General features: G+C 38.9%; 2 protein-coding genes across 8 annotated transcripts in view; one reads left to right on the plus strand and one right to left on the minus strand.

Moving 5' to 3' along the window:
- On the minus strand, positions 1–20821 carry dnai3 (dynein axonemal intermediate chain 3). Of its 2 annotated transcripts, XM_037770362.1 has the most exons (23): positions 20761–20821; positions 19037–19137; positions 18891–18929; positions 15753–15937; positions 15150–15254; positions 14488–14619; positions 14180–14379; positions 13757–13873; positions 13260–13456; positions 12772–12890; positions 11969–12058; positions 11597–11683; positions 10024–10143; positions 8850–8923; positions 8399–8543; positions 7651–7750; positions 3894–4018; positions 3672–3732; positions 3129–3259; positions 2693–2900; positions 1958–2049; positions 1496–1612; positions 1–701 (listed from the first exon to the last, which is right to left on the minus strand). In XM_037770362.1, exons 2-23 carry the CDS (start codon positions 19113–19115, stop codon positions 570–572), a joined length of 2655 nt encoding a protein of 884 aa, XP_037626290.1. In that variant the 5' UTR covers positions 19116–19137; positions 20761–20821; the 3' UTR covers positions 1–569. The 2 variants fall into 2 exon arrangements, with proteins under 2 accessions (XP_037626290.1, XP_037626291.1); XM_037770363.1 differs by lacking the exon at positions 11969–12058.
- mcoln3b (mucolipin TRP cation channel 3b) overlaps positions 4395–24287 on the plus strand; it is a 25225-nt gene continuing 5332 nt past the window's right edge. For 2 of the 6 annotated variants that reach the window (XM_037770368.1, XM_037770373.1), the window contains exons 1-6: positions 20945–21138; positions 22906–23129; positions 23216–23383; positions 23722–23875; positions 23977–24052; positions 24167–24263. In XM_037770368.1, the coding sequence (XP_037626296.1) occupies positions 22908–23129; positions 23216–23383; positions 23722–23875; positions 23977–24052; positions 24167–24263 (717 nt within the window). In that variant the 5' untranslated portion in view covers positions 20945–21138; positions 22906–22907. The other 4 variants (XM_037770372.1, XM_037770369.1, XM_037770370.1 and 1 more) reach the window with 4 other exon arrangements.

The following is a 24287-nucleotide window of genomic DNA, read 5'->3' on the forward strand; positions in this document are numbered from 1 at the left end:
TTTGTGGTCTGTGACTTTTAATTCCTTCTTTATGAAACATTTCTTTATCATCAGCACACACGATGAGTCATACAAAATTGTTGATGTACTTGAGCAGCTTTCAACAGATAAGTATCATGAAATTAAAGAGCCATAAAATGACTTCCTGCCAAGGTCAGATCCTTGAGGTATTTCAGACTGTTTCCTCAGGGAGCGGTGGTGAAGAGGGGGCAAATGGATGGCATTACCCAGTAACTAGATATCAGATGGGTGGATGAAAAAAAAAATCCATGTTTGACCCTACAGCACCAACCCAGAAACACTCTGAATGTTGACGGCAGAACCAAATTACAAAAATGTTCACTGTTCTCATATATTACAAATACATCACATTTCAATAAAAATAACACATCCATACATTAGTAGTTATGACAAATATTGTGAAAACAGCAACAAAGATACAAACAAGGAGATTTCAAATGAATGATGTCAAAATAGTTAAGGCAATCAAATTTATAAAGAAAGAAATAAACAAAATGATAAAAACCTGTTTTTTTTTAACCTGTGAGTTTGTGCAGACGTGTGTGATATCAGGTGTCTTGTGTGTCGGCAGTAGATCGCCACAGGCCCATGTCCTTCAGGATGCTCTCCTGCAGCTCCTTGTGCTCCTTCATGGTCTCCTCTTCAATCTCCATCAGGTATTTTGTCGGCATTTCAGGTTCCTGGAGACAAAACACAGAGAGGAATTACAGAAATATTAGTTATAATCAGTTTGCAAAAATATTGCTCATTAATTTCCTTTCACCAGAGGGTGCAGGCTTTCTTAAAGGAAGGTTTGTCAAATGATAATTTTCTGTTATCACTTTTTAATTTCATTCTAAACATAACCAGATGACACAAATACACTACACAAATAGTAATCGTATAGTTTTGTTTGTATTAAATTCCTGAGTCTTGTCCTTGTCATGTGATGACAAACGCTGGAAGTGAACATCAGAAAATGTGAGAAATTTACGGCTGATTGGAGGAGCAAGAAGAGAATATCCACACACACAAACACTGCAACAAAACAAAACTTCATCTGCATCCAGGCTAGGATTCGAACATTTAGCCACTAAAAGATTTAGCTTCTATAGTTAGCAGAGACACTGCGAGCCACTGGCTGTCAATAACTACCCTCTCCTCAGTGCTCGGGATCAAATAACGATCTGACTGAATTAAACATGAGGGGAGAGAGAGGGAAAGAGAATAAGAGCGACTCAAACAGGGGAAGAGTTGCAGCTTTTCCAGCATCAACTTTGAACTGGTGTACACACTTTTAACTGGGCCAATGAAAGACATTTGAAGGTATCACTGTTCATTCAGAGGGCTGTTCCCTAATACCAGCGGCTGTCAGTCAGGTTAGAGTGTAGCTGAGGATACAAGGTCTCATTCAAGGCTATTTTAAGGGCAAATATTGATGGTTGGGAGAGCACAAAGCCTGTTTATTCTTTCTACAGTCAGATCAACAGCTCACCATTCTCTTTTCAAGTTCTGCAGCTTCCTTCTGCTGTATCGGCCACAGTTCCTCCCTCTTCAAAAAATCCTTCAACCTTTCTTCCTCCACCTCAAAGCATTTCCTCATACTCAAACTCTGCATACAGACGACAAGAGAAAGGCACTTGTTAGCAGGCAGACATTAAATAAACTTGTGACTAATAACACAATAACCCATAATCATAGTTTCTCTGACAATGCTGGAGGTTTGGTGACCAGCATGCCTATTACTAGAATGCCTTATATGTGGACTTAATGTCAATGTAATAAAGCAACAAAAAGAAACTAGTGGCATGCTGCAGTGTTGGATTTGTTACCTTCGTTTTTCAACCTTAACCAAGGGTACATTATTATCCTTTTTTGTAAAATACTAATTAAACAGACAACTCCTAACCTTCTTTAAAGTGAGTACATATTATAGGAAGTGGTTGGATTGTCTTACCTCATTCTTGGAGGGAACGTAGAGAGTCTTGGGGATTTCGAAAACACGGACCGTTCCAAGGTCGTCACTCACAGCCAGGAAGTGCTGCTTGGCTGTATGTAAGAAAAAAAAATCCAGTAAATGAGCTTCACGGTTCAACAAATTTTACAACAAGGAACTTATCACCAAGGCTATGGAAACATAAATAAAACAGACACAGAGGCAGGCACAGTATCGGAGCAGCAGCAAGAGATTACAGCAGAGAGTAAAGTAGATTGTTTTATGGCCATTATTTATTTTATTTTATTTTATTCATCTTTTAGAATGTTTTACTCCCTATTTTATTTTGTCTTTTATTTGTTTGTTTTTTAATCTATTGTTATCTATTTTGTTGATTTTATTATTATATTACATACAGTCTCAAATTGTTTTACTGTTTTCAGTTATTATCAGCTATTCAGTCATCTGTAAAGCACATTGAATAGCACTAACCTGATCGAAAGAGGCTATTCAAATAAAGTTTGATTGATATATGTTGTACGTTTGTAGCAGCACACTCAAGTTTCCTCTCTAATCTAGATCACAGGCTTACCTCCATTTATTTTCATTTATGCAAACATACTATTAAAATGTGATTTGGATGTGAGACCCAAAAGTTAGAAACAAAACATAATAAAACAAGTAATGTCTTTTTTAATGGAGCCTCACATATGCTAACTGGTACTGTGTTGTGTACCAAAGAGGCAGAGAACTCACAGGAGCCGGTCCAGGGTTTGATGCAGGTAATCTTGGCATTGGTGACGTGTGCGTGGACCTGCGCAGGTTCACTGATCTTCTCCAGCAGGTTCCACACCTCGATGCTGCCATCCTCTTTCCCAATGAAGAAAACAGCTGGTCGGGACAGGGACCAGCATCCCACAGTGCACACATGCTCAGACTCCGGTGACAGGATGATGGGGCCATCCTGGATGTCGTAGAACATAAAATCAAACAGAGTCAGTGGATTTATAATGCAACAAATCTGGTCTGATATACATTAAATATTATGTATTTTATCTTGTTGTATAGTACTGATTATGTTAAAAGTCTCGGCTCTTTTGTGTTTATTAATTTTTACTCAATCGAGTATGTGGGTGTGATTTCAACTGGTTGCAATGTCTGCTGCTGTAGTTGAAGCGACAGGTGTTGTTACCATTACTCCCTCCTTCCAGATGGCGAAGTTCCAGCTTCCCGTTGTCAAAATGATGTCTTTGAAGAAGGGCGACCTCTGTACCGTATTTACCAGCCTGTGATGGATGCTATAACAGTGGAGGACTTTGGCACCTGAGAGAGAGGAGAGACAGGGAGAGAGTAATTTGCTTCCAATGAAGCAACAGGGCAATACAAAGAACAATTAACCCTCTGTGTCCTCTGTGTACATGTATTGACTAATATATAATGGTGATTACATTCAGCATGGCTGCCAAACCAAAGAATTGACTTACAATGATAGTGTCTATTAAAATCATTTTAAAAATTAGTTTTTATGATTAAATCTATCACTGCTGATGGCTTCTTTTGTCTTTTGACTTCGAGGTTACTATTACTGTTGTGGATAACATCAAACTGATAAAACAAACTGCTTTCTGCTCTGCTTTGGAGAATAGTCAGCAATCATGAATACATGATAAATGTACATGATTTGCAGTTAATGGGCTTTAAACTGACTTTAATAATGGTAAACCAGAATACCCACTTTGCAACCGTCCAGACACGTCCTTCTCCATTTTCCAGTCAGTGTAAACAATCTCCCCATCCTGGCAGTAAAAACATACATCATGGAATATGTGACAAGGGAACATGGAATAAACCTGCATACCTTTTTTTATATATGTCTTAGTTTTGTTATCAAGCTCATTCAGCAGTCCAGTGTTGTACTGAAGTCGCTGTTGTTGACTTCACTGGTAGGAATGTTTACCTCTGTTCCAATGCAGAGTTTGCTATTGACATCTTCCAGAGGTGTGAGTGCTTTAGCTGAGGGCACTCTGAGATGGCTGAAGTCGGGGATGCCCTCTGTGCTATCATCATTTTCAATAGCTTCTTCTGTCAAGGGAAACAACAAGGGAGAGTGTAGAATGTAAGGTTAAAAGTTCAACTAGTACTTTTCTTTTGTTATTGTTACATTCATGGACCTTTTTCAGCCAGTCAAGAGAGGTTGCATGATCCTCATTAGGGACAAAAAATGTTGACATTACACTGTAGTTCTTCAGAAAACAATTACCTACAGGGGTATACAACTGTTGGAGCCAATATGGGTGTTTTTTGGTTTCTTTTTGAAAGACTAGTTTACATTTTGTGGGTAGGCCTATTAGCATGCCACGCCACAAGAGGGCAATTAACATGTTGGTGATGGGTCTTGCCACACAATCAAGTAATAAGTAGACACAGGTGACTGGTCTCAGTGTGTTTGGAGTGCTGGAGATGAAATGGTTCTTACCGCAAAACTAACACAATTAAGCGACACAAAACAATAAGCTAGATTCTAAGTAATGTTAAGTACTAACACAGCTAAAGAAACTACAGCCTGCAATCAACAACCACAGCAAGACGGAGGAAGCAAGCAAACAAAGACAAAAAGGTAGGCCTATGTGCGTCAAGACCACATGTAGCGTTCCATTCCAGTCACGACAACATTTACACAAAATCACAAAGAACTTGTTTAGTGCAATAGTTAAAGGTTCTGTATATGATATCCAGAGCATTAATATAGCAGCAAACAACTATTTGCTATGTAAAGATATAGAGGAGTAATGTCTACCTGAGCAGAGAATGAAGTCGCTCTCCCTCTGTGTGTGTTGTAATCTGAGCATGTCCGTGCTTTGTTGACATACCCGACTTTGTGTGCTTTTAGTGCATGTTGTTAGTGCATGTGAGCATGCCTCACTAGCTATTACGGTGGCTACAGCTGATAACGCCGGCGTCGTTGCCGAAGGGTAGCACCTACTCTCAGGTTAACACTGTTTGCTCTGTCAGCACTGTTGCCGTAGTTAGAGCTGTTAGCACCGTTAGCTGTGAGCTCAGCCTTCGCCATGTTGAGAGCCGTGCAGAGGCAATAGAAATGCTCTGAATTTCACATTTAGCACCTTTAAATGGCTCATGCCTGGCAGCTATTTTGGGTCTTGTTTGCATAGTACAAATTCCCCAAACCAAAGGAAAACACAACAAAGCAGTGGACGAGCACTATGCAAGAATTTGAAAACACGAGTGACTTATCAGGAAAGAAAGACAAGAGGCATTAAAAACATCTACAATTTATTTAAAGTAAGGAAATAAGAGAGATTGAACAGTGGCATTGGAGCAGACCGCTCTGTAATCTGACCGTGAACAAGACGACAGGAGGACAAAAGAGAGGGAGGCGGGGAGGGGTACAGCTGAGGTGAATGGGTTGGTAAGAGGGGAGATGAGTGGGAGTGGGAAAGAAAGGAGGTGGAGGTGGGAGTGAGGACGGTGGTGAGGAGGGGGACAGTAAGGGAGAAGGGTGGGAGGGTTGAGATAGGCAGGGCTGGTAGTGATGGAAGAAGCCTTTTCCATCACAAAAGCCCAACTGTCTGTCAGGGACAGTACAGGACTATCTGTTCACACCCCCTTATCAGCGAGCCGCTCCCAATCAAGTCTCAGCCTTACTCTGCTAGATTAGCTCTTGAAGGTCAGATCATATTACCAAATCACACATCTTCTAAATCCACTTTCCTCCAGTTAAGATGTGTGTAAAGATGTGAGACAGACGATTCAGCGCAGCAACAGATGTAGACATTGTTCAACTTTCACCACACTGCACTGCGGCCTGACTGTTGCTTAATCCCCACGAGTGGTTGCTCGCAAAAAGTTGGTGTGGAAAGTCATGTGGTACCGTCGCAGGGCAGGGTGGAGCTTTCCTACAGCGACTTAGTGACTTCGGCATCAGAGATGACAAAAGGCAAAAACACAAACTTGCTGAATGGCAGAGCTCAGAGGCAGACGGTGTAGACTCGATCGATATGAGTCAGACATCTGAAGTAGCAAAGTATTAATCACACAGGGATTAATTAAAAACTTGATAACAGACTGCCTGAGGGCTGCAGCAGATTTATTGCCTCAGTTTGTGAACATATTAATTCTACAAACGCCAGCCACCAAAGCTGTGGTTATGGAGGCAAGACCTTCAGCCAGACAAAGACAGGTCTCTTCTTGACCAGCCAGGACACACACGATCATCTTCTGGGCCTAAAGGAGCCTGAGCAGCATATTGCAAAGAGCTGACAGTCAGCGAGGCTAATGCTCCGCAACTATGAGGGCCTTGTTTTGGAAGTATCACTTAATAAAGTGCTATGAAACCAGAGGAGAGAAGAGGGAGGCGGACAGAGAACGAGAGAAGCTAAGGGCTGATTGAACCCTGCCCCACTGATTACTGTGTTCAACCATCCAAAGCAGAGTTAAAGAATCCAAAATCCTCCCCAAAATATAGACTCGCAGCCATGCACACACTTTTGAGAACTATCAGACATTGGATATTTACTTTTGTAATGCTCCTTGTTTGGTCTCCTCACTTGTTTTTAACACACAAATATTCAGAATCCAGTAATTTCACGAATTGTTTATCATGATAGCCTTTCAGCATATTGTAATTCAAGTGCTCTGAGAGAAAACTAGACTTCTGCACCTCCTCATGGCTCTGTTTTCAGGCTTTAGAATATCTAGCCCGTGATGGAAGACTTTGACCAATCACAGGTAATTTCAGAGAGAGCGTTCCTATTGGCTGTGCTCCGGCTGATGGTCGGTGCTTGGTATTTCCTAAACTGATCTCAACATGGCAGCCGGGTCACAAACTTTCTCATTTTACGGCTAAACAGTACACTACAAGTTGTTTCTGAAAACATTTGAGACGAGAAATACGCATTATAGTAACAGAATATTAATTCATATTTGATCAGCGTTGCCTAGTTTGACCGTTTGGTCGGAGTTCGTAAGTGATTGACAGCCGGCTCTCATAGACGGCAGCTGGACAGCAGGCTCCAGCTCAGCTCTGATTGGTTGTTTTCCTCTGGTCTGTGAAATCTTTCAGATGCCATGAGGAGCACCGGAGGACGCAGAGGCACATGATTTTTTTCAGATTACCTGTCTCATGCACTACGGTCAGGATAGTGACCATTTTATAAAAATATTTTTTTAATCATTAATCATGCTCCATTTCTACCCACTGCTGCTTTAACAAAATTAGCTTGTCTCTTATCTGTGATGTTTCAAAAATTAAAACAAAAAATAGGAATACTCGTGCAAAAGTACGCAAAACCAGGTGCAGTGGCCCTGTGTGCTCGGCAAGAAAAGTAATAGCTTCTGCAATTTTGACACTGCAGGCAAAGAGTGTTACAATTGCAGCTTTTTATATATCTTATCACTGCTGTAAGTGTACATTTGTGTGTGTGTTTGAAATTTTGTATTTTACATTTTGGACTTGCATACCAAGTTTTACTTCTGTTCTTCTTTTTTTTCTAAAACTGATTGAGTGTGTGTGGGTTATAATATCCTACTTTTATGAGGTGCTTTGCATCCACCCTTAACACCAGACAGTATTTATTGTACAAATTATTGTAATTGAGTAATGCTCATTTGAGTGACTGATTGTAGGAGAAGGGAGAGGCAGTGCAACAGACAGGAACAAATAAACCAAAGCCAGCCTGAAGGGTAAAATCCTTTACCTGTGGTCCTGCCTGTATTATTATCTTTACAGGTGTAAGGTTGCAGGCTGAACTTCAGAGGAGCGTATTCTCCACCTGTATCGATCTTTGGCAGGGAAACCTGACACGACAGACAAGAAGACAACCTTTGATATTTGAAGAACTGACAAAACATTATTTAAAACAAAATCATGGCTCAAGTAACTGCACACTAAAAAGCCTAAAATGAGCCCTATTTGAATACATAGAAATACATAGACATACACAGAGCTTTTAAATTTAAGTATGAAATAATGTTAACATTCACATTGTGGTATAAAATGTTACTTGCACTGTGGCGAATCAGTCAAACTCAAAGTCCTTCATAAAACCTGTTCTCCAAACTCCCAAAAAATTAATTGCTTAATTGGTTATATTAGAAGAAATCTGATTGGCTTTCTTGAAAATGCCAAGAAGGGAAGTGAATGGCTAATCTAAATGCTATATTGTTTTTTCCTTCCAAAAAGACTATATTTGAAATCTTTAATTTACACCATTTTTATATTGAATACAGGTATATTCATATATCTACACAAATCCATTTTGTTAGAGGTTTCAACATTAAGCTTAGAGCAAATTTGTCATGCCAGTGGAAGGCAATGTCAACATTTATTTAATTTTCTATTTGCAGGTAGAATAATTTTCTGCCAGTATTGGTTGACTTAACATTTGTCGACTGAACACAATGGCGATTCGGTTTGATGTATACTATCCCTTGACTCTGCAGTACCTTGAACAGAGGTTTCCATGTCCGGTCCAGGTGTTTGAAAGTTTCTGGGATACTGTAGGGCGTCTTCTGATTCTCACTCTGCTTCCTGTCTGACGCTGACTGGCTCAACGCTGTTGACACTCGCACATCCCAGAACAATATAGCGCTTTAGAGGGAGACAAATGAAAAACGTTAATCTTTTTGTCCATAATTAAACACGCACACTGTGAATATTGACTGATAAAGACTCTGTTGGAGGCCTGTGATTTGTCATTCTCTAACTGAAGGTTCAAAAAGCAGCATCTTCTCCAAATGTGGTGACTGCCAAATGTGGTGAGCAGTACAGAGAGAGAAACACTGAGTCTAGTGGGACGTGTAATCTGGCTGTGAGTGTCACAGCGATTGACAGTGAAGCTGGCGGCATTTCATTAATTTAACATTTAAATTGAACAGGTTTCTGTATAAGCCCTACCAGTCAGGGGAGCAGGTGACAACCTGAGCAGAAATCTTGTACTTGTTCTCCACTGGTATGCCCGTCCTGGTCACCTAATCAGAGAGAGAGAGAGTCACAAAATCAACAAACGTCTGTCAGGCTTAGTGTATTAAAGAGCTGATTATAGTGAAAAAAGGGTCATGAAGATATATGGGAGGTTAATGTGCCCTCGGGGGCACTTTGATGATTGCCTTATTTTATTTATCCAGATGAGTGCCAGTGGTTGTCATGATTTATTACAGTTGGCTATATAAACGCGAGGGATAAGCACCAGTGGGACACCAGAATTACTGACAACACTAAGCAACATGCTTAGGTTCTGTGGACTGTGATAATGTTGTGACTCTGTGTGACACCACAGCTCATTTTTACTGTATTTTCTTATGACTGCTACCATTATCTTTCACAGTTATCACTGCACTTCGTTGTTGCTGGGTTACAGACCAAACACCTTAGTGTCACTGCAGCAAATATCGCTTTAGGTCAATACATTTTTAGATTTACTGTGCAGAACATTCAATGATTTTCTTGTACGTTTGGTCCACTATTAGCAGATGAAAACTGGACCACAGACCGCAGATGCTAAATAACAGGAAAATTCAGTACACGTACAAAAAAACATCTTGAGGCTATCATCATATCCTCATTATAACCTTCATAGCCTTTTCTCTGCCCTGACTACTTCACTGTGCCCACACTGTTGCCTTTCCTCCAGTTAGACTTGTTTACATAAAGTGGCTTTTAACCTTAGTCCGATAAAAGCTCTGTCAATATTCCAAAACTATATCTAGAAATCATTCGAGCAATAACAGACCTGACCCTTTAAGTGCTTAATGTTTTATTATCAATTTGAGATTTAGGTGCGAAGGATTAAAATGTACTCTAGTTGCCTTCGGTATGTTGGAAACTATGCCACAGTGTTTACTTTAGATACGATAAGAAGAAGCTTGAGATTGAGAAAACATTAAAGAATGTTTTACTGTGTAGTCACACAAAACACCTTTTACTAATCAAGATAGGCCAAATTAAATACTGATTAACCTTGTGGATGATGGAAAATGACAGGAAATAACGTCTCTACGTGATCAGTGTTCTTCCTATTTAACGTCAGATTTGCAGTCTTCCAACCCCTCGGGCCTTCAGCTCTGTGTACCTCAAATGTTGGTGGCAGCCACTGGACATCAGTAATTGGTGCTTTGTGGCTGCTCTCTAAGGCAGACACTGCACAGAAGCGCACGACAGGAGTCTTATTCTCTTTGTTGTCATCGAGGTCCTGGTGGGAGGTCAGACACAAAAGGCACAGCATGTACAGTGAGCTCTGACATTTCAATTTAAATACAAAGACTTTATACAGCGGTGAACAGCCATCCTAAAATGGTCCAGCAGGAAATTCAAATATAGTATACATAAACAAATTATGGATACTGCAACACACAACTCCAAAGATTGTTTCTTCAATCTTGCACAGAATGTGTAACAAAGGAGTTTTTGTGTGCGGTGCCCCTGCAGTTGGATTTAAATGGTGTGAACAGAACAGAAATATATACAGGCGGATTGTAATTCTTCGTTTATCTGATAAGCTGGCAACAGGTGCTGGTGCAGCGCAGCTTTCACAGCACTCAACATCGAAATAAAGCCTTTTAGCAGATACAACCGCCACTGTTTACACTGCAAACACAAGGGAGGGCAGTGATCTGATTTGCTTGTGTGTTATCTTCTATGGGGACAAACTATGGCGGAGGATGGAATTGGCTTGTGTAACAGCTGGAGTATGGGAGCTGATGCTGTTGACTCTGGAGAATGAAGAGCAAACAAGGACAAAGAGAATAGAGGGAGGTACGGAGGGTGGGAGAGGGGGAAAGCAAAAGAGAAGGAGGTAGTGTGGACAGGGATGGAGACAGCTGTTCCACTGTAGAGGCAATAAAAACACACAAAGCAAATGGGGGCTGGATGATGGGGGCATATATGTCTATTTAAATACAGCAGCCGGGTGGAAGATGTCAGCGGGGGTCAGGCTTTAGGGACAGAACTGGTTTAGTGTTTGGTGTCTGGACGTCTCAACAGCTTTGCTATGTTGTGGGATAAATCTGAGCCCTGGTTTTTGTCACGTATCCTTACCTCTCTCTTCCCCCATCTATTCTTTATTACTCTACATAATACCGTCTAATCAGGGCAGCAATGCCATGGAAATATTAGTTTACTATGATGTTAAGCCAAAAGAGAAACCCTCTTTGAAGTTTCAGTCTTCAGTCTAGAGTTTTTGTTTATCCACTTAGATCACCTCAATCTGACTATGGTGCTTGTATGAGTAGGTTTATAGGCTGTTTTCGTTTAGCAGTGGGGTCATGTAATGATATAAACTTGCTTTGAGATTTACTCCTGGCATTAGTACGTTTGTGGAACTGGTTTTGACAGCTGTGGCTGGCTTGAAAAGGACCATTAGGCCACTGCATTCCCATCTAATGAAAGAGTGAGGATGAGGAGAGAACTCAGAAGGCAACGTATCATCGTCTCACTCTGTCATACAGCACAACCCGTCCTTACAGCAAACATGCTGCACGCTTTGATAATCTGAGGACCCGTGCTTGAATAAGCCAGGCTGACATCATTGCTAGCCAAAGAATTACGGTAACTGATACCACGTGTAATACACCAACACGGACACGGAACACCATGTATTATTGTATCAACATTGTGCACATTAGAGAAAGGATATGGGTACTTACGAATGTCTCGGTGTTGGCAGGAACCTTTTTACCCAGCTGTGCTCCCTGTAAGTGAGTGACTTGACCAGAAATGTCCCACAACACAACCTGAGACAACAGACACAAAATCAGTTACTGTAGATCAATATCTAAGCCAGGTGCAAAATACACTCAAAATAAATATGATCACATGTAAATTAAAACAGAGTGGGAACAGAAACAACACATTGGAACTGTACAGGATATGATTAAGAGGACTGAGGGTCTATTTAATAATTTTCCCTTATAATGAAAAGAGAGAGGAATGGAAAAGTGGTTACAAAAACTGCTACAAGGCAGAAAATGCAGCAGATGCAGCAAACCAGAGATGCAGAGCAGAGTCAAAGTCAGCACCTGGCCATTCATGCAGCCGCCAACGATAATATTTGGATCAGAGGGGCAAAACTCAAACACAAAAATGTCATCTGGGCACTCCAGCAGCAACTGCAAACAACACAGAAAACCAAGGGCAGAAATATTATATTTCAAAGTAGACATTTCCATGTATTGGGTGCTTGCCATCCCGAATATTTATTTATTCTAGTCTCTCCATACAAGGTTCAGCTTTTAATCCACAAAACCGAGTGCATACAGCAGATTCCATTTCATCAGGCATAAAGGGGAAATAAGACCCAGGAGGGGCAGGATGGTATTACAGAGAAGTCATTTTTCCGCATCGTGTTTAAATCTGCTGGAGTTTAAAATTAGCTGCAACACTGTACTACGGCATTTTACTCCCCACACTAAATAAATATACTTATTTCAATTATATAATGTCTCTGGTTTCCTCTACACAGGACCCTTTGCTACTTTGATCACTGCTCCAGCAGACAGTGAAACCAAAGAATGACGCATGAACCAGTGAAGGCATACGTCATGCAGAACTCATATTACTTTTGAGTGATTTAGCAGCTCAGTTTCATTGATTCAGTGCCTCGGTCAGATCAATAGAGCTTCTCAAATTTTGCTAAATGGTCTTGAATGACAGCAGAAAGCATATCCTTTAAGCCATTTGTTATCAAAGTGTGTCTCAAACTGATATGAGGTCAGAATTAGCTTGTATGCTGTCCATGACAGATACAAATATGGCCTTTTTGATATCTTTTCCAGCTTGTACACTCTCCACATTCACTGGAATACTCCTATACTTTCCATACCTGGGGATTAGAAGGGTCGGAGAAGCTATAGAAGAGAATGAGAGAAGCTCCGACAACAAACGTTGTGGAATCCTTCGACTGCTCCTCCTTTTTTTCTTTCAAAGCCACAGCTATCACACCTACCACATCAAAAGACACACCACACAATGTATCAACTACACAGCAACAGGAAAATAGACGTTAAATATGTAATTGGTGGCTCAACTCTTAACCCTCCTTTGAATAACATATATTCGCACTGATCACATGTTTTGGCACTTATATTATTATTATGGAACTTGCTGGAAGTCTTCTCTATAGGCGATGACAACATTACAAAGCAGTAGTGAAGAACATGAATGATTTCACAAAGGATGAGGATTTTAAATTCTAATACTTCTCAATGACAGTGAAATTACAGAGAGAATTAAGGATAATACTATCCTTGTCAACATTTTCCAACCATATGCTATTATAGACATTTTTTCATGTTCCCTGTTGTACTTTACCGTAGATGGTAGGGTGCCAATTAATGCTAGTGATTTTCTTGTCCTTTGTGTACTTCTGGTCTGTGAAGGCCTGATAGAGCATCAAACCTTCAAAAATCTTCCCAGACCAGTCACCGTCCTCAGCTCCTGTCCCCAGAGCCTTCCAGTCATCAAAGAACACATTCATGATTCCTTCCTGCTGGAGGGCTTGCAAAACCCTGCAATAGAAGGTAAAACTTCTAGTTGCAAAACTTGTGCATATGGTTTCATTTTACTCCGTCAAATATCTTCATAGCTACATTGCAACTTTTTCTAATACTCCAGAAAATCCAGTACACTGGGAAGGTGAAGGTGTCCTAAAAGTATGCCTTTTGCATATTCTAATGCTCCTACATGTGGTGGTAAAAATGGATGGGTTTGCGTACCCTGAGGCTGATACAGTAATGTATGAATTTGGGTTGAGTCTTCCTATACAATATATAGAAAGCAGACAAAATTTCTAGAATATTTCATCTTACCTGGGGGTCACTGAGTTGCAAAAATTCTTGAGACTCTCAGACTGGAGGATGTCCTCTTTTTCTTCATCACTTAACTCTCTTGGCGTGTACTGGGTACAAATATTCCTCTGAAACTTCCTGTAAAGTGGACAGGTAATTTTTATACAATACATTTGTGGAGGTGGAGTTACTATTAAAATTATAAAGAGAGAAAAAATTATATATATCGAATGCTATTTCATGAATGTGTCGGCTATATAATCTATAGTATAAGGCATATAGGCTTGAATTGCAGAAAAAAACTTGTCTCAGAAAGAGATTTAATATTGCATTTAGTGTTAAAATCTTGTTTTCTAAATGCCTTGAGGTGTTGGCAGAAACTGTAAGTTCTTCCGCCCCCCCGTAGAACAAATCAATTTTATGTGTACTGATTCGCTGGCATACCACTGTGTCTGAGCGCTGCTGCTCTGCAGTATGGGAACAGCCTGTATCCCGCAGTCCCTCTGCATCTGTTTGATGCTGAATCTGCTGTCTTGGTAGGAAGCACACTCTAGGTAGCCATCCTTAGCATCTGCAGTGTTGCGGTCAGAAAAACAGACTGGTGCCCCAAACTTCCTCCGCACTCTGGAGAACTTGTACCACAGCTGATGACAAAAAGGAGACAGAATAGAAAGGTGCAATGGAAGGACATAGGGTGAAAAATCAGATTCAATATGCCTATTTAATGTGTTTTTTGTTATATGCTGCAGTACCTTTTCTCTGGTTTCTTTGAAAGATTCTTCATCTATTTCCTTCTCACTGCCAAGAGGTATCCATTCCTTTGGTTCTGGGGTTCTATAGACTTCATTCTCAAACACTTCTGGTGTCTTCTCTCGCTCTGGGGGCTGCAGAACACAGAGAGTAATACAAGCATATACAGTATAAATAAGAGGACAAATGGAAGATTAGTTAGTAGGATATATTTTGGTGAAATCTCACACAGTCACACTTGTCACAAAATGTTTGAGCTAGAGCTAAAGATAAAGTGAAGTAGTTTTGGAAGTCTTTTATTTCAATCAGCTACTGAAGATATGCCAGCTGGCAAAGTAAAATAGGCCTCTGATACCAGCCAATACTGTTAGCGATAAAATAGTGTACAGACCTCCAATATAAAAGAATAGTAAATAATAGAGAACATTCCTCTAGAGAACTGTTTACCAGAGTAAAATTGAAATCAAATGTTTTGGTGCCACACTGGTGCTGTTATGTTGATGCTAAATGACTAGGGCATTTATTCTTATAAATAGTCATATTGACATATTTAGTTAGTGCAGAAACCTACTGCACCACTTTCCAAACACCAAGGAGTGGACAGAGCATTAGTAAGAACAAAAGGAAAAAGTGAACCTTGTAACCAAAACTACCGTCTACTTACGTTGAGGATTCTGTCTTTAGCTTCTGGTGTCAGAACCAGGTAGAAGCTCTGGTCATAGGTGAAGTCCCTGTCAAAAACCAGCAACAGCTCATCCTCTGGGTAGTCCTGTCAAAGGAAATACTTTAGAATTCACAACATTCAGCTATTTTCATGACAAAGTTTCTTTGGAAATAATTAATGTAGTGTATTTGAATTGATTCTGGCAACTTTGTACAGCAGGAATTTGGTCGAGATGCAGTAATTTGGTGGATGATGGAATGAGATGTGAGTGGCACACAGCCAAGGTCTTACCACAGCCAAGGTAAGACATTGGCTATGTGCCAAATAAAAAAGGTGCCATTACTTAGCACTTAGCACAGATGAGTCTGTATGGGTCCCTTGGGGCGCTCTCTGGTCTCATTAGCGTAATGTGTTGTGGTAGAAGGGGCATGAATGCTTAAAGTAAGAGTGGTGGTTACCATGTATTTAATCTTGACCAGAGACAGAGGGGAAATTAAGTTAAACTGGTTACTCTGTCTGTTCCCACAGCCCTTAACTTGGGGTCTATGTATCATCACAGTGTCTTGGGGGTATTGTCTGAGTATGACAATGGATCAGCCTCACCAGCACAATCTGCTTCACAGGGCTGAAATCGGACACTGCGGCTCTTGTCTTAATGTCCTGTATGATGTCGTCTTTTTTTAGCAGCTTGTAAGGGCTGTCCCCTGTGACGTCCTCATCGGTGCGGCAACCAAAGAGCTCCTGAGTGGCTGATGTCAGGACCAGGGGGAAGATATCATCAGGGTGACCTTGGTGAGAGAGTTCACAATCAATATAGACAAGACAAATTATAGAAAGAGGAAATTATAGATTAAAATGTGCTGGATCTAAACCTCCCATCTTTGTGAGTACGCAGTAAAAACATAATATGCTAAATCACAAACTATGGATTTTAATAGTGTTTGGGCAAAACACCATTTTTTATCACTAAGGGTGTTTTGAGACTTTCTACTTTTATAAATACAATTACACTTACCAAAGTAATTTGGGCAAAGCAATGTTAATCTAAAAAATAGATTGTCACAGATAATCTGAAAACAAGAAGTCCCATATAAAAATAATGTAAAGAAACAAACAAACAAGTGAGAAAACTGCTGAATTTACACAGAAACCCAGCGTATTTTATATTCTCTTCCTCCACTCCTAAACTATATACACTATAGAGTATAAGGCCTCATGAAAGACAATCTTTAGGATCAATCTGAAATCATCAGAGGTGTTTTTGAAGATTTGACGCTGTATGGTGTTGACAATAATAATAATGAGCCATGAGTTTAATTGTCATGTTGTTGTGTACTGTCTATTCCGCAGACTGTACAAAACAAATTGCTGTCATCGTCTGTGCATTTAAAAGATAATGAGATGTACAAATATCATGTGAAAATAGTCCTTACAGCTGGAGGTGGCAGAATAGACCAGTTAAAACAATATATATTTTATATAAATGGTTTCTTTCTGATTATGTCCTGCATAGAAAAATCTGCATTTCCCTATCATCCACAGTTTAATGTGAATGGATGCAAACCAAGAGGTTTAAAAGCATATACAACATACAATGCTAATAGCTGGATTGCAGATCATGTACTGAACAGTAAAGGGAACAAAAGGAGTTATACTGTATATACTACAGGTTGTAGAAATAGGTGAAACAGCTCTGAAAACAGCAATACAAGCATGATAAACAGGAATGTAGAGATGCCACAACTAAGAGCCTAAACCTCACTTATCAAGTGATATTCACACAATGGAAACGTTTTAAAGTCACCATTGCCTACGGACTGTGACACAGATTCTTACCCATACTTTTCTGATCAAACGCGCAACGCTTCTGATCCTTCACCTGCCCCACCCTGCAGGCTGGACCACACTACAATATCACAGTATGAAATGCCGTCCTTGTGAACAACCTACACGCAATGTCCAAACACTTGTAGAAGGAATGCTGCTGGTATGTGAGAGGCAGATCAATAATGCATGAATTCAAGACATAAACTGCTCAATTAAAGACATCTAACCAGGATTGTTGCTATATAAAACCGCAGCACTGCACCATAGAGTATTTCTCAATAAACAATCTATGCAGACTCCTCCATATCTAAGGCCAGGCTCAGTCCAGGGCACACTACAGTAAACAGAGCTCTGCATAATGATAGTTTTCATCCTGCTTGCGGTCTCTCTCTTCAAAGTCTTTCCACAAGGTTGCTGAGGGGACGCTGGGAACGCTAAAGTACAGCTTAAGTAACCACTTCCCAGCTGGGTGTGTCACCCATTTCAACTCACACCAGTTAGGCCTCACGCCAAATCATTGTAGTGGAAACTCACACCCCTCATTTCACACAGTTAAGTGTCAAATATGGCAGTTGTATTCATGGAAAAATATTTGCTTGAGAGATGAAGAGAGTGTGATGTGCAATGTTCCATAACCCTAAAGAATGCAATTAAACTGCATTCGTAGGCTGCGCTGAAGAGATATTGTAAATTTGTCGGGCCTCTTTCCTCTTGCATAATCCACTCAAGGCTTGTATTTTTTTTTACAGCATATTGTAAGACATTTATACTGTACTACAGTACACTGTAATTAAGGGCAGTTTGTTTTCATCTCTGTTGATACTACTGAAGAATTCAAGCCTGAACAATAGACGTTTATCAGCTGATAAGATTATTATATCGTTAATGTCCTTGTGGTTTAGAGGTAAAGAACACCTGCATTTATATTAGTGTCAGTGGGCCACAAATAGTTGGTCCCCACAAGGTTAACTATTAAATGTTAAGGTTCAGACTTGGTTTTAGGTTAAGTTTAGGGTCAGTGTTAGGTTAAAGTTAGAGTAAAACTATTAAGGATGTGTTCAATTAGGAGATCTAACACTTATACTGCTGGGTGTAAAAGCTGGAAATGGGTGAAATATGTACAAAACAGCCAATGTGAATCTGAGGACTCATTACTTTTAACTCCTACAAGAGCCAATGACCTAATCCATAGTAAAAAGATACATTTGGTGACCAGCATTTGACCAAAAACATGTCTTCAGGGCTGATATGTTGACAGTAAACTAGACCATGACAATGGGAGCCACAGCTGAGTAGAGAGCATGTCCAAAGGCTATGCAACAGTACACTCAAGATCACAACATAACAATGCATATACGTAGTTTCTCCAACTCCTCAAAGACCTCTCTGATTATTAGTTTCAGTCATGCTTGCTATATTCCTACTTCAAAGTCAGATGTAGGTGTCATACATTATCCAAGACGAATCTGAATAAATGGTATTTAGCGTTCATTAAAAGGACCCTTCCCTATCAAATAAATGAAGGTAATCAAATACAAATTGACTCTATCATCAAATTAAAATTACAAATGTAGAAAACTAAATTTAGTGCTTAAAGTGCTTTAGTTAGCCATGTAAGATTTATGAGATGTCTAGTTAATATAATCTAAAATGATTAAAATTCCCTTCAGGATCTGCAGAGTAATACAAACCAGTTGTTTATGTTTAGATAGCTGGATGCACACGGTATCTATTCTCAGTTTACCCTCCAGTTTTACTAAAATTGTTTACCTATTTTTTTTATTTTTTCAAGTTGACATGAATACGTTAAGTTTTAAGTAAAGTAATAAAATGGTATTTTTTTTATTGTCTCACACACATTACAGTTCAGGATGGGTAAATAAATAAGTGAAAAAGTTAATAATTTTCTCTTACCAGGCGTTTCCACACGTTGAGGTGACTTACTCCTTTTGCCTAAATGGGAAGTAACAGTCAGTTCACCATTTCATTTACTGTGTCTCTCCATACCATCATGCATGCATCTAAACACACTAATACTATACTAATATTCAGACACTCACCTTTACGTTTCCCTTTCCCTTTCTTTTTACTGCCTGCACTGCTTGATCTTGATCTACTTTTTTGTCCCTTGGGTGGCATCCTTGCTCTTAGGATAGCTTCACTAATGAGAGGGAGAAAGTTTTTGTACACCATGTTACATTTCTCCTTCCAAAACAACAAACTACATATTTGTTTTGTCTATACACATTGCTATTTTCATTGAGCAACTCTCAGAGTGAACATTTCAATTCACACACAGTGGCAGAGCAGTGTCTCGCAAGAGTGCCTGAAAAATCATTATCAATGCACACGGCATCATCTTGTGGAGGATAAGAGAATTGACCTGCCATTTTTACTTTGCCTATGAGAAGCCTATCTAAATTGACTTTAGCTGTGAAAACAAAATTAAGTCAGAGTAATCAAGTCCTCAGGCTGACACACATTTTGATGGTGTACTTCAGTTTATACTAATGATAGAGGGAGGGGAATTAAGTATTCAGGTTTCAGGTCACAATAAAGTCCAGCAATGAAAATGTTATTTGAATTACAATTGCATAAAATACATACATTATTATTAGCAAAAAAATGCTCATCAGTGTCTTTTATTGTGCCCATTTATACTATTCAATTTTAGTTTATTTTCTATTTTGTTTTATTCTTTTTTATATTATAAAATATATATTGTGTTTCTTTTATATATCTTATCATATAAGCTATTGGAGTTACCCTGCACTATACTCAATTTTAACAGTCTCTTCTGCACTATATTCACTTTTAATAGTTTTCTTCATCTCCTTGTATTTTTATATCTGGTATATTTCGTTTCGTACTTTGTACTTTGCACTACTAACTTTTTTACTGCCTTTTTACTAACATGTTTTGCACTACTGGAAATATTTACTACTTTATGTACCTTTGGGTAAATTCATCTAGAAATACATGTTTTATAATATATTTGCCTTTTGGGTGAACATCTGTAATTAGAAACTATAGCTATAACCCAGCCAACATTTGTATGTGGGGCCCATGTGGGTAGTAAATGGGCTGAAAAATGGGCCCTATATGGGATTGTCCGCAGGTTCCATAATGGCCCAATGCCAATTGTCCATGCAGGAGTACAATGGGTGTTATGTGGACCCCAACTGGGCAACATACCCAAGACCCATCTTGGTCCCAGCTTTAAGTTCAATGTGGGTACTACATGGGGACTCCATGGGCTGAAATATGGGTTGTAAGAGGGTTTGTCCACAGTTTCCATGTTGGCCCCATGCACTAATTTCCCAGTAGTGACCCAACTAGAAACCACACAGGTAGCGTCCTACTTAGTTGATCCAAGTGGGCCACAGATAAGATGCCCATTTTGAGCCCATACCCACATGGTACCCCCAACATAACCCATGTGGGGCCCACATAACCATGTTGTCTGGGAAAACATGTAGTAAATACATATCATTTTGAAATGTAGGTATAAGTACAAATTGCCCCTGTTGTATTTAAGTTTACAGTATCATAGTGTAGGCTAGATAATGGTTAATATATACAATATAATAGATACAATATACCTAGCATTTAATTCAGCTGCTTGTTTGCTATCAGCAAGTTAGTCTATGTTTCTAACTTCACAACAAGAACATACAGTTTGTTTATTAACTATGCTATTCACAGTAAACATTAACTTAAACCCCCACTGGAGATGCAGCTATGTGTTAATTTATAAATAATAAACAATAAAGTGTAGTTATACCACAGAAGCTTGAGATCCTCTCCACACTGTTTCCTCTTCGCTCATCAGTGGCTAATGTTTGGTTGCCAAGGGTTACAGGAGTGGGTGGAAACAGACAGACCCGAGAGCCAATCAGGTCGCAGCAGTAAAATGACGCTCTAATGTCGTAAGTTCACCTGAGACATCACGACACACACAGGTGAGGAGTTCACTCACAAGACAACACACACACACTTCCGAAGTTCAATTCCTCTAACTCAAGACTCTCACAGTGAAACAACAGTTTGAGTAACGTTAAGTTTATTTTTTTTTTTTAATTAGACCAAGACATTTTGGACACAAAGCGCGCGACGACAACAGGTGTATGCAACACGTTGATTAACCAGGTGTGGGACTTTGGTAAGTAACAGGTTAGCCTGTTAGCTCATTTTATTGCACTACTGTTCACTGTTACATATAGGCCATAATCTGAATTCATACACATGTAATGAATATGTCTGCTCGTTGGAAGCAGAGCAGAATGTGAGCTGTTGTGTATTAATAATCAATGCTCAGGTACACCTGACTTCATTTACTTCCTGTCCACAGACACTCGTGCATTAGCAATGCAAATGGATTTTTAAGACTTTTATAGACGTACTATACTATGACTATTTCTTTCGACATTATACTGACTTTTTATGACTTTTTCCATCTACTATAATATGATTTTCTTTTTTTTTTTAATTCGATATACTATACTATGATTTTTTTTTTATTATTTGATATGCTATACTGACTTTTCGGCATACTATACTATGACCTTTTCAATTTTTTTTATACTATGGCTTTTTTTTTTCAACACACTAATGACTTTTATTTGACATACTAAACTATGTTTTTTTTTTTTTTTTGAAAATTCGAAATACTATTTTATGACTTTTTTTAAAAAAAATAATTCGACATACTGTACTATGACTTTTTGATTTTTTCAACACACTAATGACTTTTATTTGACATACTATACTATGACTTTTTTTAAAAAAAAAATTGCAATGTGGGAAAAGACAATTGAAGTAGTATCCTTTTAGAGCTACTTATTGATACCATATCCTAATTTTTTTTTTTTTACTGGTTTTAGTTTCCTTCAAAGGAAATAAAACGAAGAAGAATAACCTATACATTTCCTGGCGGTAATTAAAGGTTTCTCGGGCACACCTGTTCAGTCTAATGCAATCTTTGAAGTGTTTTATGGTCAGGTTTTGTTGATACTGTCTAGTGTGTATTCAACATTTTTGAGGCCATAGTTCGGAAGGGGAAGTGTATTGGATTTCATAATTTTGGGAAGTGTTTCTATTCCATCTAGTGTTGCTTCCTTTATGTATATAAATGTAAAAAAAAAAATGCTCTTTCAATATAATGAAGTCCAACACTTCAACACTCTGATCATCCATTTGCATTGTGGGAAAAGACAATGGAAGTAGTAGCCTATTAGAGCTACATATTGATCCTGTGCCTAATGTAGAAGTGTTTTTTTTTTTACTGGTTTTAGTTTTCTTCAAAGGAAATAAAACAAGGAAACATAATCTATACATTTCCTGGCGGTAATTAAAGGTTTCTCGGGCACACCTGTTCAGTCTAATGCAATCTTTGAAGTGTTTTATGTTCAGGTTTTGTTGATACTGTCTAGTGTGTATTCAACCTTTTTGAGGCCATAGTTCGGAGGGGAAGTGTATTGGATTTCATAATATTGGGAAGTGTTTCTATTCTATCTAGTGTTGTTTCCTTTATGTATATAAATGTAAAAAAAAAAAAAAATACTTTCAATATAATAAAGTCCAACACTTCAACACCTTCACTAAGGTCTCCAAAAAAATAGTTGAATCACAATATCTTTGACACAGTGTAAACAAATTAAGGAACATTATCAGCATCAAAAGGAAAGGATTTATTGCATGGCAATTGTGTTTGGTTGCTTTACATTTTACAGCTGGACACAATAGTTGACTGTTGTTTTACATTATTGATGCCACCAAGGCTACGCTTAGTTTTTTAAGTTCAAACATGTAAATGTGAAATAAAGAGATCAATAATTTTTCATTTTTGTCCTGAAATTTCATTGGTCTCATTATTGTTGTAATGCAAATTTGTATTGCATGTAACTCATTCATATTTGATTGATTGTAGATATGGATGAGTCCAGTGACTTGTATGACGGGTACGAGGAAAACGGCTCCCCTCCCTGGGCCGACAACCAACACCAGGTTCTGGAGGAGCTGGACAATGTGGAGAGCCTCAGAAGGAAGATCAAATATTACTTTATGAACCCCTGTGAGAAGTACCACGCTCGCGGCCGAAAACCATGGAAACTCATACTGCAGATCGTCAAAATTGCCATTATTACTATCCAGGTATTAATCTCAGACATGACCTGAACAGATGTTAATTGTGTTGTTTCACCACCCTGATAATAAATGTCTTTTCTCCCCCATCTCAGTTAGTGTCTTTTGGGCTGAGCAACCAAATGGTTGTCAAATTCAAGGAGGAAAATCTGATGGCATTCAAGCACATCTTCTTGAAAGATTATGTTGATGGAGGCATGAATACGTATGCTGTTTACAGACAGACTCATGTTTATGATCACATCGATTACATCATTGAACAGGTAACTGAATGCTCGGATTTTCTTTCAATTTACTCTTTGCGAGGAACACCAAGATGGCATGATTTTATTTGTCGGTGTGTCAGTTTATTTTGATCATGTGACTCATTTTCCTTTTGTGTTACTGTAAATCATTATTAAAATGTTATAACTCTGCATGCTTATATGACCAAAGAACTTAACAAGCTCCCATGACAAGATGTAGCTCATCATGGGATTGGACTTGGTTCATGTTGTTTGAATTTGTCATTTTGTTTAGTAGATTTTGACTGCATAAATCTAACCCTAAACTGCTGTAACCTGACTTTATTATACCTGAGATTTCAATTTTTCATTTCTAGTATGGACATCTGCACAACATCACAGTAGGCAATCACGAATATGAGAAAAATGGTCCTTTCTACAACCCCATGTTAGTGTGTCAGGAGTTCTACAGAAATGGTACCATCTACCCTGCAAATGAGACCTTTGAAATAGATGCCCAAGTGGATATTGGTATGTATGGCAAAACGGAACACTTAACCAGGTTTAACAAGTTTATTTGTTTACTTGTTTTTCATTGTCTTTTTCTTATTGTTGTGGCTTGTATCTAATAGAGTGCCATGAAGTTTATCCGATGTATCGACCATCATTGCGGGAAGCACTTCCAGATTTTGAATTGCACTTCAAAAGGTTTGCACGCAACATTTAGTTATAGTCTTTTTCTTAATGCAAAATCATTTTCCTCTCTTGGTTTTATACATGATGTGAAAACCCCTCAGTTAATGCATCTGCTTTGTCTTCCAGGATGATCTTTGTCAAGATCACATTTGTTCTCAAGGCCATAAATTTACAGACAGTGAGACATCGAGAGCTGCCAGACTGCTACGACTTTACTGTTATTGTAAGTCACTTGACTTGTCCTCAC

Source organism: Sebastes umbrosus, chromosome 5 (genome assembly GCF_015220745.1).
Source record: "Sebastes umbrosus isolate fSebUmb1 chromosome 5, fSebUmb1.pri, whole genome shotgun sequence".
Taxonomy (NCBI): Eukaryota; Metazoa; Chordata; class Actinopteri; order Perciformes; family Sebastidae; genus Sebastes; species Sebastes umbrosus.

What these genes read in the sequence shown, in the direction of transcription:
- dnai3 (XM_037770362.1), bottom strand. Translation starts at nt 19,115, where the DNA reads ATGCCACCCAAGGGACAAAAAAGTAGATCAAGATCAAGCAGTGCAGGC. An exon ending in CTAAAGACAGAATCCTCAAC is followed by an intron (nt 14,620 to 15,149) that starts GTAAGTAGACGG and finishes TGTGTTCTGCAG; the next exon opens with CCCCCAGAGCGAGAGAAGAC. An exon ending in GGCTGCCACCAACATTTGAG is followed by an intron (nt 8,924 to 10,023) that starts GTACACAGAGCT and finishes CTCTCTGATTAG; the next exon opens with GTGACCAGGACGGGCATACC.